This window comes from Rutidosis leptorrhynchoides, chromosome 10 (genome assembly GCF_046630445.1).
Source record: "Rutidosis leptorrhynchoides isolate AG116_Rl617_1_P2 chromosome 10, CSIRO_AGI_Rlap_v1, whole genome shotgun sequence".
NCBI lineage: Eukaryota > Viridiplantae > Streptophyta > Magnoliopsida > Asterales > Asteraceae > Rutidosis > Rutidosis leptorrhynchoides.
Genome location: NC_092342.1, coordinates 105,766,190 through 105,781,314, shown reverse-complemented (window position 1 = coordinate 105,781,314; position 15,125 = coordinate 105,766,190). Strand labels below are relative to the sequence as shown.

The 15,125-nt window shown below is 36.5% G+C and overlaps 2 protein-coding genes across 2 annotated transcripts; both read left to right on the top strand.

Moving 5' to 3' along the window:
- Nucleotides 1-6,926: 6,926 nt before the first annotated feature.
- On the top strand, nt 6,927-7,664 carry LOC139870522 (uncharacterized). Its single transcript, XM_071858310.1, has one exon. It carries the CDS (start codon nt 6,927-6,929, stop codon nt 7,662-7,664), a length of 738 nt encoding a protein of 245 aa, XP_071714411.1.
- Nucleotides 7,665-7,983: 319 nt separating this feature from the next.
- LOC139870521 (uncharacterized) lies at nt 7,984-8,600 on the top strand. The gene is made up of 2 exons (XM_071858309.1): nt 7,984-8,001; nt 8,043-8,600. The coding sequence occupies exons 1-2, from the start codon at nt 7,984-7,986 to the stop codon at nt 8,598-8,600; spliced, it is 576 nt and encodes a 191-aa protein (XP_071714410.1).
- Nucleotides 8,601-15,125: the final 6,525 nt, after the last annotated feature.

The window sequence follows — 15,125 nt, the reverse complement described above, 5'->3', positions numbered from 1 at the left end:
AATAATATAAGTTTCCGAATGCAATTTTTAAACAATATCATACAAACATGGACTCCAAATCTTGTCCTTAATTTAGTATGCAACAGCAGAAGCTCTTAACAATCACCTGAGAATAAACATGCTTAAAATGTCAACAAAAATGTTGGTGAGTTATAGGTTTAACCTATATATCAAATTATAATAATAGACCACAAGATTTCATTTTTCATAAATATCGATCTGCATAAAAATCATTCATATGAATTGACCACCTGGTAACCGACATTAACAAAAATGCATCTAGCATATCCCCATACAGGCACCTCATCTGTATATAATATAAACCTCGAAGTACTAAAGCAGTTCAAATTCTTTGACTGGGGCTTGTCAAGGCCCATAGATCTATCTTTAGGATTCGCGTCAATTAGTGGCGTTCACTAATTCTTAGGTAACCAGACTAAATAAAAAGGGATACGTGGTATAATAATTCAATCATAGAATGTAGTTCAAATACTTGTGTCTATTTTGTAAAATACTTTCAAAACTGCATATATTCTCATCCCAAAATATTAGATAGTAAAAATGGGACTATAACTCACTTTCACAGATTCTTAATTCGTCGAGAATTAGACTTGGCCACGGGTCGATTCACGAACCTATAATACATATATACATACATATCAAAGTATGATCGAAATATATTCACAACATTTTTAATACGTGTTGAAGATTTAAGTTGTTAAGTTAGCAGTTCAACGTTAGTAGTCCACAATTAGTAGTCCACAGTTAGTAGTACATAAATAAATCAATATATGCATATTATCTCGAATCAATCCACGACCCAGTGTATACATGTCTCAGACTCGATCACAACTTAAGGTATATATATTATTTTAGAATCAACCTCGACCCATTATATGCTAACTCGAGCATTACCGCATATAGTGTCTTACGGTTATCCCAAAATAATATATATAGATGATATCAATATGATATTTCAAAACATTGTATACGTGTCTATGGTCTATCAAGGTAAATTATATTATATACACACACACACATATATATATATATATATATATATATATATATATATATATATATATATATATATATATATATATATATATATATATATATATATATGTATATTACATGTAAGTGTTGTTTCGAAACCTTTAAGTTAACGATCTTGTTAAATGTAATTAATCCATTGTTATTATACTTAATGAGATGTTAAATTGTTATGTTAACATGATAACATAGTGTATTAATATATCTTAATATCATATATATATATATATATATATATATATATATATATATATATATATATATATATATATATATATATATATATATATATATATATATATATATATATATATATATATATATATATATGTTAAAACGTCATTACAACATTAATCGTTACATATATAACTCGTTTCGAAATATTTAAGTTAGTAGTCTTGTTTTACATATATAGTTCATTGTTAAAACACTTAATGATATATATAATTATCCTTTTATCATGTTAAACATAGTGTATTAATATCTTAATACGATACATATGTATTTATTTTAATTCAGACGTTGTTATAAAGATAATCGTTATATATATCGTTTCGAGTTCTTTAATTCAGTAGTTTTATTTTATGCATATAACTCTTTGTTAATATACTTTGTGAGATACTTACTTATCATAATATCATGTAAAATATATATATATATATATATATATATATATATATATATATATATATATATATATATATATCATGTCGTTTTTACAAGTTTTAACATTCGTGAATCGCCGGACAAACTGGGTGGTTAATTGTCTACATAAAACTCATTTCAATTAATTAAGTCTTAACAAGTTTGATTGCTTAACATGTTGGAAACATTTAATCATGTAAATATAGATCTAATATAATATATAATCATGGAAAAGTTCAAGTCACTACAGTTCGGTCGACATTGTTCGACTACAGTACGTTTTGCTAAGATATTTCAGATGCTTTTGCTAAGGTGAGTCTACAATCCCTTTTTCAGAAAAAATTTTGGGATGAGATACATGCTGCTTTTGAAACTATTTCTTAAACTGTTTTTTACATATTAGGCACGAGTATATTAGTTAATTTGTAAGCTCGGCTTATAGGGACGGTACCGTTAGGTTTGACAAACCTCACCTCAACATAACTGGTGCTTATTTTTAATGATACGCATATCCCCGGGACAATGCGGATGCGCATACAAAGCCCTAAACTGCACATAAATCTGTCATGTCAGAGATATGGCACGGGTATAGCCGCACTCTATGCGCCTATACCATCTGATGCGAGTTTCGTATACTTGCATAAGGGTCCAGTACATTCTAGAAGAATGTACGGTATAATTAATTCGGATTCTTTTCCTTAAATAACGAAAGTTAGTTGGGATAAGATGGCATTTAATTAGGGAAGAGATTCTAATGAAACCCTAATTCGTGAGCCTATAAATACATAGCTCATAAACCCTAAAACACATACACGTTCTTTAGTTTACTCATACGTAAACCACAGCATACAAATCTTCGTCGTACGAATAAAGTTTCATACGATCTCTTAGACTTTCAGGTATGTCTCAAACTATAAAACCTTCATGTCTTTGGGCCACTCAACCTCGTATGCTAGGTTGTTGGTGGACTCTCAAACCATCCACCCTGTCGGAATTGAAACGATACCGATGTGGGTTATCCACGACTAAGTGTCGGAGGTCCGAATGTTGTTAGTCCTTAAACCCTATTATGCACTCAAGCGTAAGTTCACCTTAACCTCGTGAAAATATGCTTGATCATTTGGCGCCATCCATGGGACCGGTTATATGAAACAAACAAGATAGGAATTTATGTTGTGTATAATTTATACGTATCTTTTTTTTTTGTAAAACTTCTTTGTTTAATTAATCGGTCACTTTCAGGTTTTAAATTGTCAGCAAGAATGGGTGGAGGAAGTAAGAGTGCCAAAAATCAAGGGCGATCGGACTCTCCAGTAAGTCCAGGGTTTCAAACACCTACGGCGACTGTTACGAATACACCGTCGACGCTACCAGCACCCACCAAAGGCGCATCAAAGACTCCATCAAATGTTGAAACAGGGCCGGTTACATCAGAAACGGTCCTAAAAGAATCATCTAAGAGTTAGTGGCACACTCCCGATGGAAGTTCACTGGAAACAGGAACTAGCTTCAAACCATTCGAGGATCTACCGCCAAAAATTCTGAGTTTCGGTTCTCCAAGCGAGACCGTTCCACCAGGTTTCAAAGTAAAAACTACCTGTGTGGGCACCATACCGATTATTACCTCGGTTGAACCTGAAACTCCGATTGAAAGGGTTACTACCGAGAAGGCTCAGGAAAGAATCAGGCAGATGGGTCTGAGAAATCCAGATGGTTCATATATCATGCTGACACCACAACAAGGGTCAACTGCGTATGCGTCTTCGCACTCAGCCCATACTGTTGCAAGCAACCAATATAGCAGGGCGCATTATGCCGCAACTCAATCAAATAGCTTCATATCTTAATTGCAGCAAGTCGCGCCACCACACTTACCACCAGCTTTCAATGAGCCAGCATGGGTACAAGAATTTATGAACAATTAGTTCGCGGTGATGCAAGGGCAAAAAGCTAAGCAAAGCCTTGAATTAGCTCCCACAACAGAAAAGTGTGTGCCACATATTGCCAACCATCCCTTCACAGTCGCACATGTGTTGCCTCTAACACTTGGAAGTTATGACGGGTTATCAGATCCAGATGACTTTTTACAAAAGTTTGAAGGAACCGCAAGAACACATAGCTGGGGAGATGCGGTAGCATGCCATATGCTACCAATAGTGCTGCAAGGAGTAGCAAGAGAGTGGTTCAATAATTTGCCAACTCAAAGCATTACAGGTTTTGCGGATTTGCGCTCAAGATTTTTATTAAATTTCCACAATTTGCGCTCACGCAAAAGAACACATGTCGAATGCCACGACATTAAGCAGAAATCGAAAGAAAGCTTGGGAGAGATAATAGACAGATATACCAAGGAGGTGGCTAAAATACAAGACTTGCCAGAAATCCAGAAGGTGTCCGGCTTTTAACATTGTATAGATACCAATAGACACCTATCTTTATGGCAACGGTACGTAGAAGAGTGCCAGAAACTTTCGCAGAAGCCGTAAAAGAAACGCTTGATTACATGCGGGCACAAGAAGATATAAAATAGAATTGCGGAAGTACCTCTTCAAATATGGACATCGATGATGATTATTATCGAGTGCAGGGAAGAGGGTCAGAATCTGGCAAGCGTTATGGTGGTAATGGGCAACCCAGGGGTAGTAACTATCATAATGATAAATATTGCAAATTCAACAATAACAAATGGGGAGGAAGTCAGAGGTTTAAAAGCAGCCACACCGAGAATGTTGCGTTAATAAAAGACCTCACAAAAACACTAAAAGAAATTTTGGCTACAGAGGCAGTATGCAAAAGCTTCGATCCCCAAGTGCCTTTGTCAAAGTATGGGAATAGAGACAAAAGCAAATTTTGTGATTTTCATGATGATTACGGTCATGAAACCAACGAATGTCGGAATTTAATCGAAAAGGTAGTTGCTGAACTCAAAAGAGGAAGATTGCAACACCTGAAGAAAAATACAAGAGCACCAACCGATAAGCCAAAAGAAGAAAAAGAATATCCGTGGCAAAAGAAGAATGAGGGAAAGGAAACGGATAAAACCATAAATATGGTAACCATCATGTTCTATGGGGAGTTGTAAGTATCTAAAGAATGGGAAAACACTCCCATCATGTTCCCGGCCATAGCGCAGGAACCCTCGGATGCGCCCATCACAATTAAGGGCCGTGTTAAAAGCTGCGGGTACATCATCAAGCGACTGCACATAGACACCGGTTGCGGTGTTGATATAATATACGAACATTGTTTTCGCTTGCTTCCAGGGGCTGTGCGAGCCAAGCTAGTGGCCCGTAACACCGCATTATCAGGATTCTATGGGGAGTCCGCGTGGCCAATCGGGATCATTGAATTAGAACTAGAACTGGTAGATGATGATAATAAGGAGTTAGTAAGAAGTACAACAGTAGAATTTGTTGTCGTAAGGTCTTACTCAAAATATAATGCGCTTTTAGGAAGCATAACTTTGTAAAAACTGGCAGCTATCCCTTCAACAGTGCATGGCCTTGTCAAGTTCCCAACACCATTAGGAATTGCAACAATAAGATCAGAAAAACAAGATGCAAGCATCGCGGCTGTGGAACAAGCAGAAAAACAGCCAAGTGAGACAGAGCAGCTTCGAAGCTGCATGATCATCGCAATTCTACGACATCCAGAACAAAAAATTAAAATCGGCGGAGGATTGTCAGATGAGACAAAATTTAAGCTTCGTAATATATTAGCTTCTAATATGAATGTCTTTGCATGGAAAGAAGCGAACATGACGGGCGTGCCAAGAGAAATTGCTGAGCATAAACTCAATGCGAATCCATGTATGACACCAGTGCAATAAAAGAAACGTGGCATGGCGCCAGAAAGAAGCGAATGGTTGAAGGCAGAAGTTGATAAGTTGGTCAAAGCAAACATATTACGAGAAGTGAGGTACCAAACATGGGTAGCAAACATTGTACTGGTAAAAAAGCCTGACGGGTCTTGGCGCGTGTGTTGACTTCACGGATATCAATAAAGCATGTCCCAAGGACAATTATCCTCTACCAAAAATAGACTAGAAAGGTGAGTCGTTAGCTGGCTTCCGATACAAATGTTTTTTAGATGCGTACAAAGGATATCATCAGATACAGATGGCAGCAGATGATGAGGATAAAACTGGTTTTCACACAAACCAGGGCATATATTGCTATACCAAGATGCCATTTGGTTTAAAAAACGCCAGAGCAACGTACCAACGCATAATAGACGAGGCTTTCAAAGGTCAGATTGGCAGAAATTTAGAAGCATATGTTGATGACTTATTCATAAAGAGCACAACAGAGCAAGGTCTTCTGGAAGACATATTAGAAACGTTTGCATCGCTAAGAAAGATTAATATGAAGCTCAACCCGTTGAAGTGCAGTTTTGGAGAAAAAGAAGGAAAGTTTCTTGGTCATATAATAACTGAGTGCGGGATACATGCAAACCCAAAGAAAATAGAGGCAATTGAGAATATGCCGTCACCTAGAAATAAAAAGGAGGTGCAAAGTTTAACAGGTAAGTTGGCGGCATTAACAAGGTTTTTATCAAAATCCGCAGAGAGATCACTCCCCTTTTTCGGGACATTGAAGAATTGCTTAAAGAAAACGGATTTCAAGTGGACGGAGGAAGCAGAATCGGCGTTTCAGGAAATGAAAAAGTTGCTGAAAGAGTTGCCAACAATGACTGCGCCGATTACGGGAGAAACGTTGATACTATACTTAGCAGCATCGAAAGAAGTAATAAGTTCAGTATTGATAGCGAACAGGGGACAGGTACAAATGCCTGTATATTTTGTTAGCAAAGCTTTAACAGGAAGCGAATTAAACTATCCTGCAATTGAAAAACTGGTTTATGCACTCGTGCATACTGCTAGATGCTTAAGGAGATATTTCCAAGCACATCCAATAATGGTCCTAACAGATCAGCTAATAAAGCAGGTATGACAAACAACAATGTGTTGTCAACAAACATAAAATTGCTTGAAAAATTCTAGCAAATTTACATTCGCTGATACCTGTTGAGCAGGTGCTATATAACCAGAAAATTCTGGTCGCATGGCCAAATGGGGTATTGAATTAGGAGAGCATGAGATAAGCTTCTCACTAAAAAGTGCGGTAAAAGGACAGGTCCTAGTAGATTATCTGGCTGAAACAGCTGGGGATATCGAAGTCTCGCATGAATCAAAATAAATACCACCTCCGCTCGAACAATTATGGGAGATGCACACAGATGGGGCTTGTGGTCCAGAAGGCGCAGGGGCAGGCATAGTCCTAAAAATTCCAGAGGGAGAAGAATATACCTTTGCGCTGCGATTTAGCTTCCCCGTTACAAACAATGAAGCTGAGTATGAAGCGTTGTTATCTAGAATGCGGGTAGCAAAATATCTGGAGATAAAAGAAGTGTCAGTATATGTTGATTCGCAGTTAGTTGCAAACCAATTCAAAGGAATATTTGAGGCACATGATGAATCGATGCAAAAATACCTAAAACTTGTGCAAGAGCTGGCAGTGGACTTCGATTTATTCCAGATAACTCAGGTTTCAAGAACGCTGAATAAAAAGGCGGATGCGCTTAGTAAGTTAGCCGCATTAACATTCAGTCATTTTAAGAAAGAAATTTGGGTTGAAGAAGTTAAAGTCAAATCTATTGAAGAAGGCAGTGTTTCGGCCGTAGTTGAAGAAGAGGCGCAGAGTTGGATGACACCAATAATAGAATTTCTAAACAAAGGTACATTACCGATAGATTCAAGTGAAGCAAGAAAGATTAAGATGAAAGCACCAATGTATCTGTTAGACAAGGGAATTCTATACAGAAAGTCTTTTTTGGGACCTCATTTGCGGTGTCTTAATCCAACTCAAGCGGAGTCAATCATACGAGAAGTGCACGAGGGAATGTGCGCTTTTCACTCAGGACACAAAACAGTTGCGTCCAAAATAATGTGGCTCGGATACTACTAGCCGTCAATGTACAGAGATGCTGCAGAAGTGATACGCAAATGTTAGTCGTATCAGCTTCACGCACCGGTAAGCAAGGCTCCGCGACATCCAATGATATCGGTCGCATCTCTATGGCCATTCTGCAAATGGGCAATCGACATAGTGGGGCCATTCCCCGCAGGACCTGGGGGTGTAAAGTTTCTGGTAGTGGCCATTGATTATTTTACGAAGTGGGTAGAAGCCAAACCACTGAAAACAATTTTAGGCAAGCAAATCTGAAATTTTGTATGGGAAAACATCGTCTGTCGGCTTGGAATACCAAATGAAATAATAAGCGACAATGGTACCCAGTTTGAAGGTAATCCATTCAGTGACTGGTGCCAAGAATTGAATATAAAGCAAACATTTACATCAGTCGCACACCCTCAGGCGAATGGTCAATGTGAAGTCACAAATCGGGACATTGTGTTAGGAATCAAAGCAAGGCTTGGATTGTGTCGAAGGGGTTATATAGATGAGCTGCCTAATGTATTGTGGGCACACCGCACAACTCCAAAAGGCGCAACTAATGAAACACCTTTCAGCTTGGTGTACGGGTCCGAGGCTGTAATACCCGTCGAAATAAATGTGCCAACTATGCGCATAGCTTCCTTTGATGAAAGTAGCAATAGCGAAGAACTGCGTGAAAATCTAAACTTAGTTGAAGAACGCAGAGAAATGGTGGCTATAAAAGAAGCAATCAACAAGCAAAGAATCGCAAGCTACTATAATAAGCGCGTACAACCATTATATTTCCAATTGGATGACTTGGTGTGGCGAAAAAACGAAGCAAGCAGAGCAGAGGACACGGGTAAACTTGGACCTAAATGGAAAGGACCTTACAAGGTTATTGGCGTAAGCGATATAGGGGTGTATCGGCTAGCAAGTTTAGATGAAAAAGCAATAAAACGCACCTGACATGCGCAAACACTGAAACGGTGCTACATATGAAAAAACTGCAGAGGGATTGATCACCCCAAATAACTGTTTTAAGTTTTTTAGTATGAAAAGTTTTTATTTTCCATTGTAAACATGACAGCTAAGTGTTGGTCAAGTGATATGTTTGAAATAAATTGAATTATGCAATTTAAGCCAATAACTTGTGCATTTTTACATTTGTTAATTGCATGCCCCTTAAGCTGCACAGGGACACACTCTGAGTCTCAAATGGCATAGTTTATTTTGGTTACTAATACTATTTTTAATGGTGACAGTAGTAAAATATTGGTTTGTTTCAAACGCTCGTACACCACGCAAAACGGAGACTTGCACAGTCTAGACTATAAAACACAAGTTTGGTTTACTTGTTTAAATAACCCGGACGAGTATAGACATTGGTTTGTCTATAGTACGGTAATCTACATTGGATAGTATACGTGTACATACTTATAAAAAATTTTATAGAAGTCTTGAGTATAAACTTTTAAGCATTGGTTTGCTTACTGTTGCGTATAACATTAGATTGTTGGCGCAAGAATAAAAAGATCATGAAACGATTGAAGTATCGCTCCCGTCATGAAGTCATGGCATTTATTCTACATAAGAGTTATTGAATGCATAATGTTGTAACAAATCATTATAACCGCCGTAGTGATTTCGTAAATATACAATAAATGCACTTTAACTAAAAAAGATGTCGAATTATATCCAGACAAACGATAATAAATTACAGTCATAAAATATAACGTCAACTGCTTAGCATAAAAGCAGGACACTTACCAAAATTTGACCTAATACAAGCTAATATAAAAATAAAAAAGGGGGTGGCATTGGCTGAAACATTTGCCGTACACTAAGGAGAGTATGCCATCCTCGCACGTAGCGATCAGACGCATACTCCGCTGTCAACAGAAAAATAAAAATATAATATAGGGATACGAAACCTCCAAGAATGTAAGGCCCATCCCTCATTGGCAAAAAACAAGCCACCAATGGATAGCTTAATTGTCATAACCCGACCTTAACCATAAGGACGAATACAATAACATATGATTTCATCGCGAGGTATTGACCTCTATATGCGACATTTTTCAAAAACAACATTTGTTTTTACAATACAAACCATAGCTTTTATTACAAATACAAGGTTTAAACAACTTAATAAGGATTATCGTTTAGCGATAATCTTAGACTTACAAACTTTACATGTGATAATAACAATACGACCTCCAACATATTTTACATTACAAATCCTCCGATATGCAGTTTTATTTTTGACACAAATATGCATACTCAAGATCTTGCTTAAATTCAACATGTTGCAGCAGAAGCTTTTAGTTATCACCTGAGAATAAACATGCTTAAAACGTCAACATAAAGTTGGTGAGATATAGGTTTAATGCCGGCAGCAATATATATATATAGACCACAAGATTTCATATATAAACATTTTAATAAAAATATTCTAAGTGATTGAGCACTTGGTAACCATACTTAACATTTAATCACGTCGCATATTCCCTTTATTATGAAATCTTACTACACCGTACCAAGTGTAGTCACGAAACGAAGTACTGTGCAACCGTTGAATACTGGTCGTCCAGTCCGGTTGGGGTTGTCAGGCCCGATAGATCTATCAACAGGATTCGCGTTTACAATACCGCTGTAAATAGTAGTTACCAAGCTACAGGGAAGTATGCCAGTGGTACAACTCAACGTAGAATATATTTTTCAGTTACTTGTGTCCATATCGTAAAACATAAAATACATGTATTCTCATCCCGAAATATTTAGAGTTTAAAAGTGGGACTATATACTCACTTTTGCCTTGAAGATATATATATTTTGACTTGGTCTCCGGTTGATATCACGAACCTATCCATATATAATATATCAATATATTTTCATTTTAAACAATCGTCACGTATATATACTTATAATACTTTTAATGTCTTCTTAGTCCGTAGTTAGCAATTCAATTTTAATGGTTCATATTTAGGTGTTCAATAAATAAATAAAACCCCCATCGAAATAAATAAAACCCCCATCGTATTTGTATTGGTCGGGATTAATCTTGACCCATGGTACCTATATTGTCAAGAAGACGTATTGCGTACAATCATGGGATCTTATGATTAATCTTCTCGTATAGTTTATGGGTGATCCTGAAATATATAAAATTAAATTATGAGTACATATATATAAAATATCATGTTATTTTAGAAAGATGTGATTTATTTAATTTTTCTCCAATTATTTTCGTGGCTAAACTAGTTTTGGATATCCGATCTTGTTTTAGTCATAGTTTCTTCGTTACAACTCCGTTTTCGTTGGTTCAACTTGCCACTTCCTTGGATCGAGTCCTTCTTTAAGAATATGAACTGTAAATACCTTAGTTTGTATTCGAAATCACAGGTCATAGGTCAAACTTTGGTGAAACTTATGAAGTTGATCATTTTCCATCATGTAAACAACCTTAAATGATTATTTTTCTAAAAATACTTATACTTTGAGTTAAATCATGAAATTTTATGTGTTAACATATTCATAGTAAATATCAATTTTCCAGAAAATAAGCCTCCAATTCAAAGTTCAAGATGGTTTTTAATTATCCAACCCAAAACAGTCCCCCGGTTGTACTCCGGCGACGTAAATTCAGTTTTTAAGGTGTTCTTTGAAAAACCAAGTTTTACCTTGTTAAGTTAGCATATTCTTATGATATATTACAGGTCTTGAAATATTTTAAAAGTTAAGTTAGAAGGATCTATTTAGTTTGCAAACAAGTTTGAAAACATTCAAACTATGTTCTTGTTGTTAAAATTTTGTACCATAAAATAAGATAACTATATATATGAATCGAATAAGGTTATGAACAAAGTTACTACCTCAAGTTACTTGGACAAGGTTGCTGTAAAAGAGAAGTAAAAACCTAGAATCAAAAGAGTGGTGGAGTTGGATGAAAGATTGGAAGTAAACTTGTGTTCTTGGAAGGATTCTTGAAGTGTTTTTGTAAGGGTTTTCTTATGGTGATTAAGTGATGTTTTTGAAGCTAGATCTTCATGGTTGTGGGCTGAGATGGTTAAGGGTTTTAAGGCTCTTGAAAGTGTGTTCCTAACTAGCAAAATGATGTAGCAAAATTGAAAATGGATGGAGTATATATGGTGGTGATGGTGGCGTGAATGATGAAGATCATGGACAAAATTTATGTTGTAATTTTGTGTAATTAGTCATACTATCATACAAAAGTAATTACCTTATACTTAAGGCATGAACAAGAGAGTTACCTTATATATAAGGCATGAACAAGGGCTGGTTGGTGGTGATTTGATGTGTATATACCAATAGTAAATACGTATAGAAGCTAGGTATGATACGAGTACATATACTCTAAATATACGTATAGAAATCTTGTGAAAACGGAACGAGGATTCAAATATAGTTATCTTTTGTGAATATACTTATATTGTTTTATGTATTTAAGTCCTTAAAAAGTGATTAAATACATTACATATACGATATATGTATAAACATTATAGGTTATAAGTATTTATATCAAAAAAACGTTACTTAAAGTTATCGTTTTGAAAACTTAAGTTAGTAGTTTCAAAATATACTTATAACTTATTGTTATTAATACAAAATGAGATATTAAAACATCCTTAGATCATGTTAAATATGTATATATACATATATATACACAAACGTATAATTATCATATGTTATATAGTTCGTGATATCATCGGTCAAACTAGACGGTCAAACGTTGTGTAAATCTCTTTTCAAAAACATAAGTCTCAACAATTTGGGTTGCTTATCATGTTGGTAAGGTTTAATTTATGTAAATATTAATCTTATAAGTATAGATCGATCGAAAAAGTCCGGGTCATTACAGTACCTACCCGTTAAATAAATTTCGTCCCGAAATTTTAAAATCGTACCTATTTTGCGTCATCGGGAAACAAATGCGGGTATTTTTGTTTCATTTGATCCTCTCGCTCCCAAGTAAACTCGGGACCTCTTCGTGTATTCCAACGAACTTTAACGATCGGTATGTTGCTCTGCTTGAGCCGTTTAACTTCACGGTCCATGATCTCGATTGGTTCTTCTATGAATTGTAGTTTCTCGTCAACTTGAATTTCTTCAAGAGGAATGGTGAGGTCTTTCTTTGCAAGACACTTTTTAAGGTTCGAGACGTGAAATGTATTATGTACTCCGGTGAGTTGTTGCGGTAACTCGAGTCGATAAGCTACCGGTCCGATGCGTTCGATAATTTTGAACGGGCCTACATACCTTGGGTTTAGTTTACCCCTTTTTCCAAAACGTATTACACCTTTCCAAGGTGACACCTTTAACATAACCATGTCACCGATCTGAAACTCTAATGGTTTCCTTCGGACATCGGCGTAGCTCTTTTGGCGACTACGGGCTGTTTTCAATTTCTCCTTGATTTGCACTATCTTCTCAGTAATTTCATGGATGATCTCGGGTCCAGTTAATTGTCGATCTCCTACTTCGTTCCAACAGATATGGGATCTACACTTCCTTCCATACAGTGCTTCGAATGGTGCAGCTTTAATGCTCGCATGATAACTATTATTATACGAGAATTCTGCTAATGGTACATATTTATCCCATCCGTTTCCAAAATCGATCACACATGCCCTAAGCATGTCTTCAAGAGTATGAATTGTTCATTCACTCTGCCCGTCAGTTTGCGGATGATATGCGGTACTCATATCCAAACGAGTTCCTAGGGCCTCCTGTAGTGATTGCCAGAACTTTGATGTAAATCTACTATCACGATCGGATATAATGGAAATAGGTATTCCATGCCTTGAAACAATTTCCTTTATGTATAATCATAATAGTTTCTCCATTCTATCCGTTTCCTTTATAGGCAAGAAATGTGCAGATTTCGTGAGACGATCAACTATTACCCAAATGGTGTCATAACCCCAGGCAGTCTTAGGTAATTTTGTGATGAAATCCATGGTAATACCATCCCATTTCCATTCTGGAATTTCTGGTTGTTGAAGTAATCCTGATGGCTTCTGGTGTTCTGCTTTGACTTTGGAACAAGTTAAACATTCCCCAACATATGTTGCAACGTCTGTCTTCAAATTAGGCCACCAATAATGCGTCTTAAGATCTTGATACATCTTTCTAACTCCAGGATGTATCGAGTATCTTGTCTTATGTGCCTCATTCAATATTAACTTCCTTAATCCACCCAACTTTGGTACCCAAATACGGTTTGCAAAATATCGAATTCCATCTTCCCGCATAATGAGTTGTTTCCCATACTTCTTCATTATTTCATTTCCTATGTTTTCTTTAGTAAGAGCTTCTCGTTGAGCCTCTTTGATTTATGAGTTGAGATTCATGCGAATTTTTATGTTCATTGCTCGTACTCGAATTGGTTCTCGTTCCTTTCTGCTTAAAGCGTCGGCCACTACATTCGCTTTCCCGGGATGATAGCGAATCTCACAATCGTAGTCGTTTATCAGCTCGACCCACCTACGTTGCCTCATGTTTAGCTGTTTCTGATCGAAAATATGTTGAAGACTTTTATGATCAGTAAACACAGTGCATCTAACCCCATATAAGTAGTGTCTCCATATCTTCAACGCAAACACGACTGCTCCCAGTTCTAGATCATGCGTCGTATAATTCCGCTCGTGAATCTTCAATTGTCGGGATGCGTATGCAATAACTTTCTTTCGTTGCATAAGAACACAACCAAAACCTTGTCGCGAAGCGTCACAATATATTTCAAAATCATCGTTCCCTTCAGGTAACGATAAAATAGGCGTCGTAGTTAACTTCTTCTTCAGTAATTGAAATGCGTTCTCCTGCTCCGAGGTCCATTCGTATTTCTTCCCTTTTTGCGTTAATGCTGTTAACGGCTTAGCTATTCGGGAAAAATCTTGAATAAACCTTCTATAATAACCGGCTAAACCCAAAAATTGGCATATCTGCATTGGTGTTTTAGGAGTCTCCCATTTTTCAATGGCCTCAATTTTAGCTGGATCAACCTGAATTCCTTTGCTACTAACAACGTGACCAAGAAATTGCACTTCTTTCAACCAGAAAGCACACTTAGAAAATTTAGCGTATAGCTGTTCTTTTCTCAACAACTCTAATATTAACCTTAAATGCTGCTCATGCTCTTGCTCACTCTTGGAATAGATAAGAATGTCATCAATGAAAACAATAACAAACTTATCTAAATATGGACTACAAACTCGATTCATGAGGTCCATGAATACAGCTGGCGCATTCGTCAATCCAAACGGCATGACCAAAAATTCGTAATGACCGTAACGTGTCCGAAAAGCAGTTTTCGGTATATCTTCTTCTTTGACGCGTAATTGATGATAGCCCGATCTTAGGTCAATTTTTGAGTACACACATGATCCTTGGAGTTGATCAAATAAGTTGTCAATTCTCGGTAGTGGATACCGATTTTTGATAGTTAACTTATTTAATTCACGATAATCTATA

Excerpts from the sequence above, each read along its gene's own strand:
- LOC139870522 (XM_071858310.1), top strand. The coding sequence starts at position 6,927 with ATGCACACAGATGGGGCTTGTGGTCCAGAAGGCGCAGGGGCAGGCATA.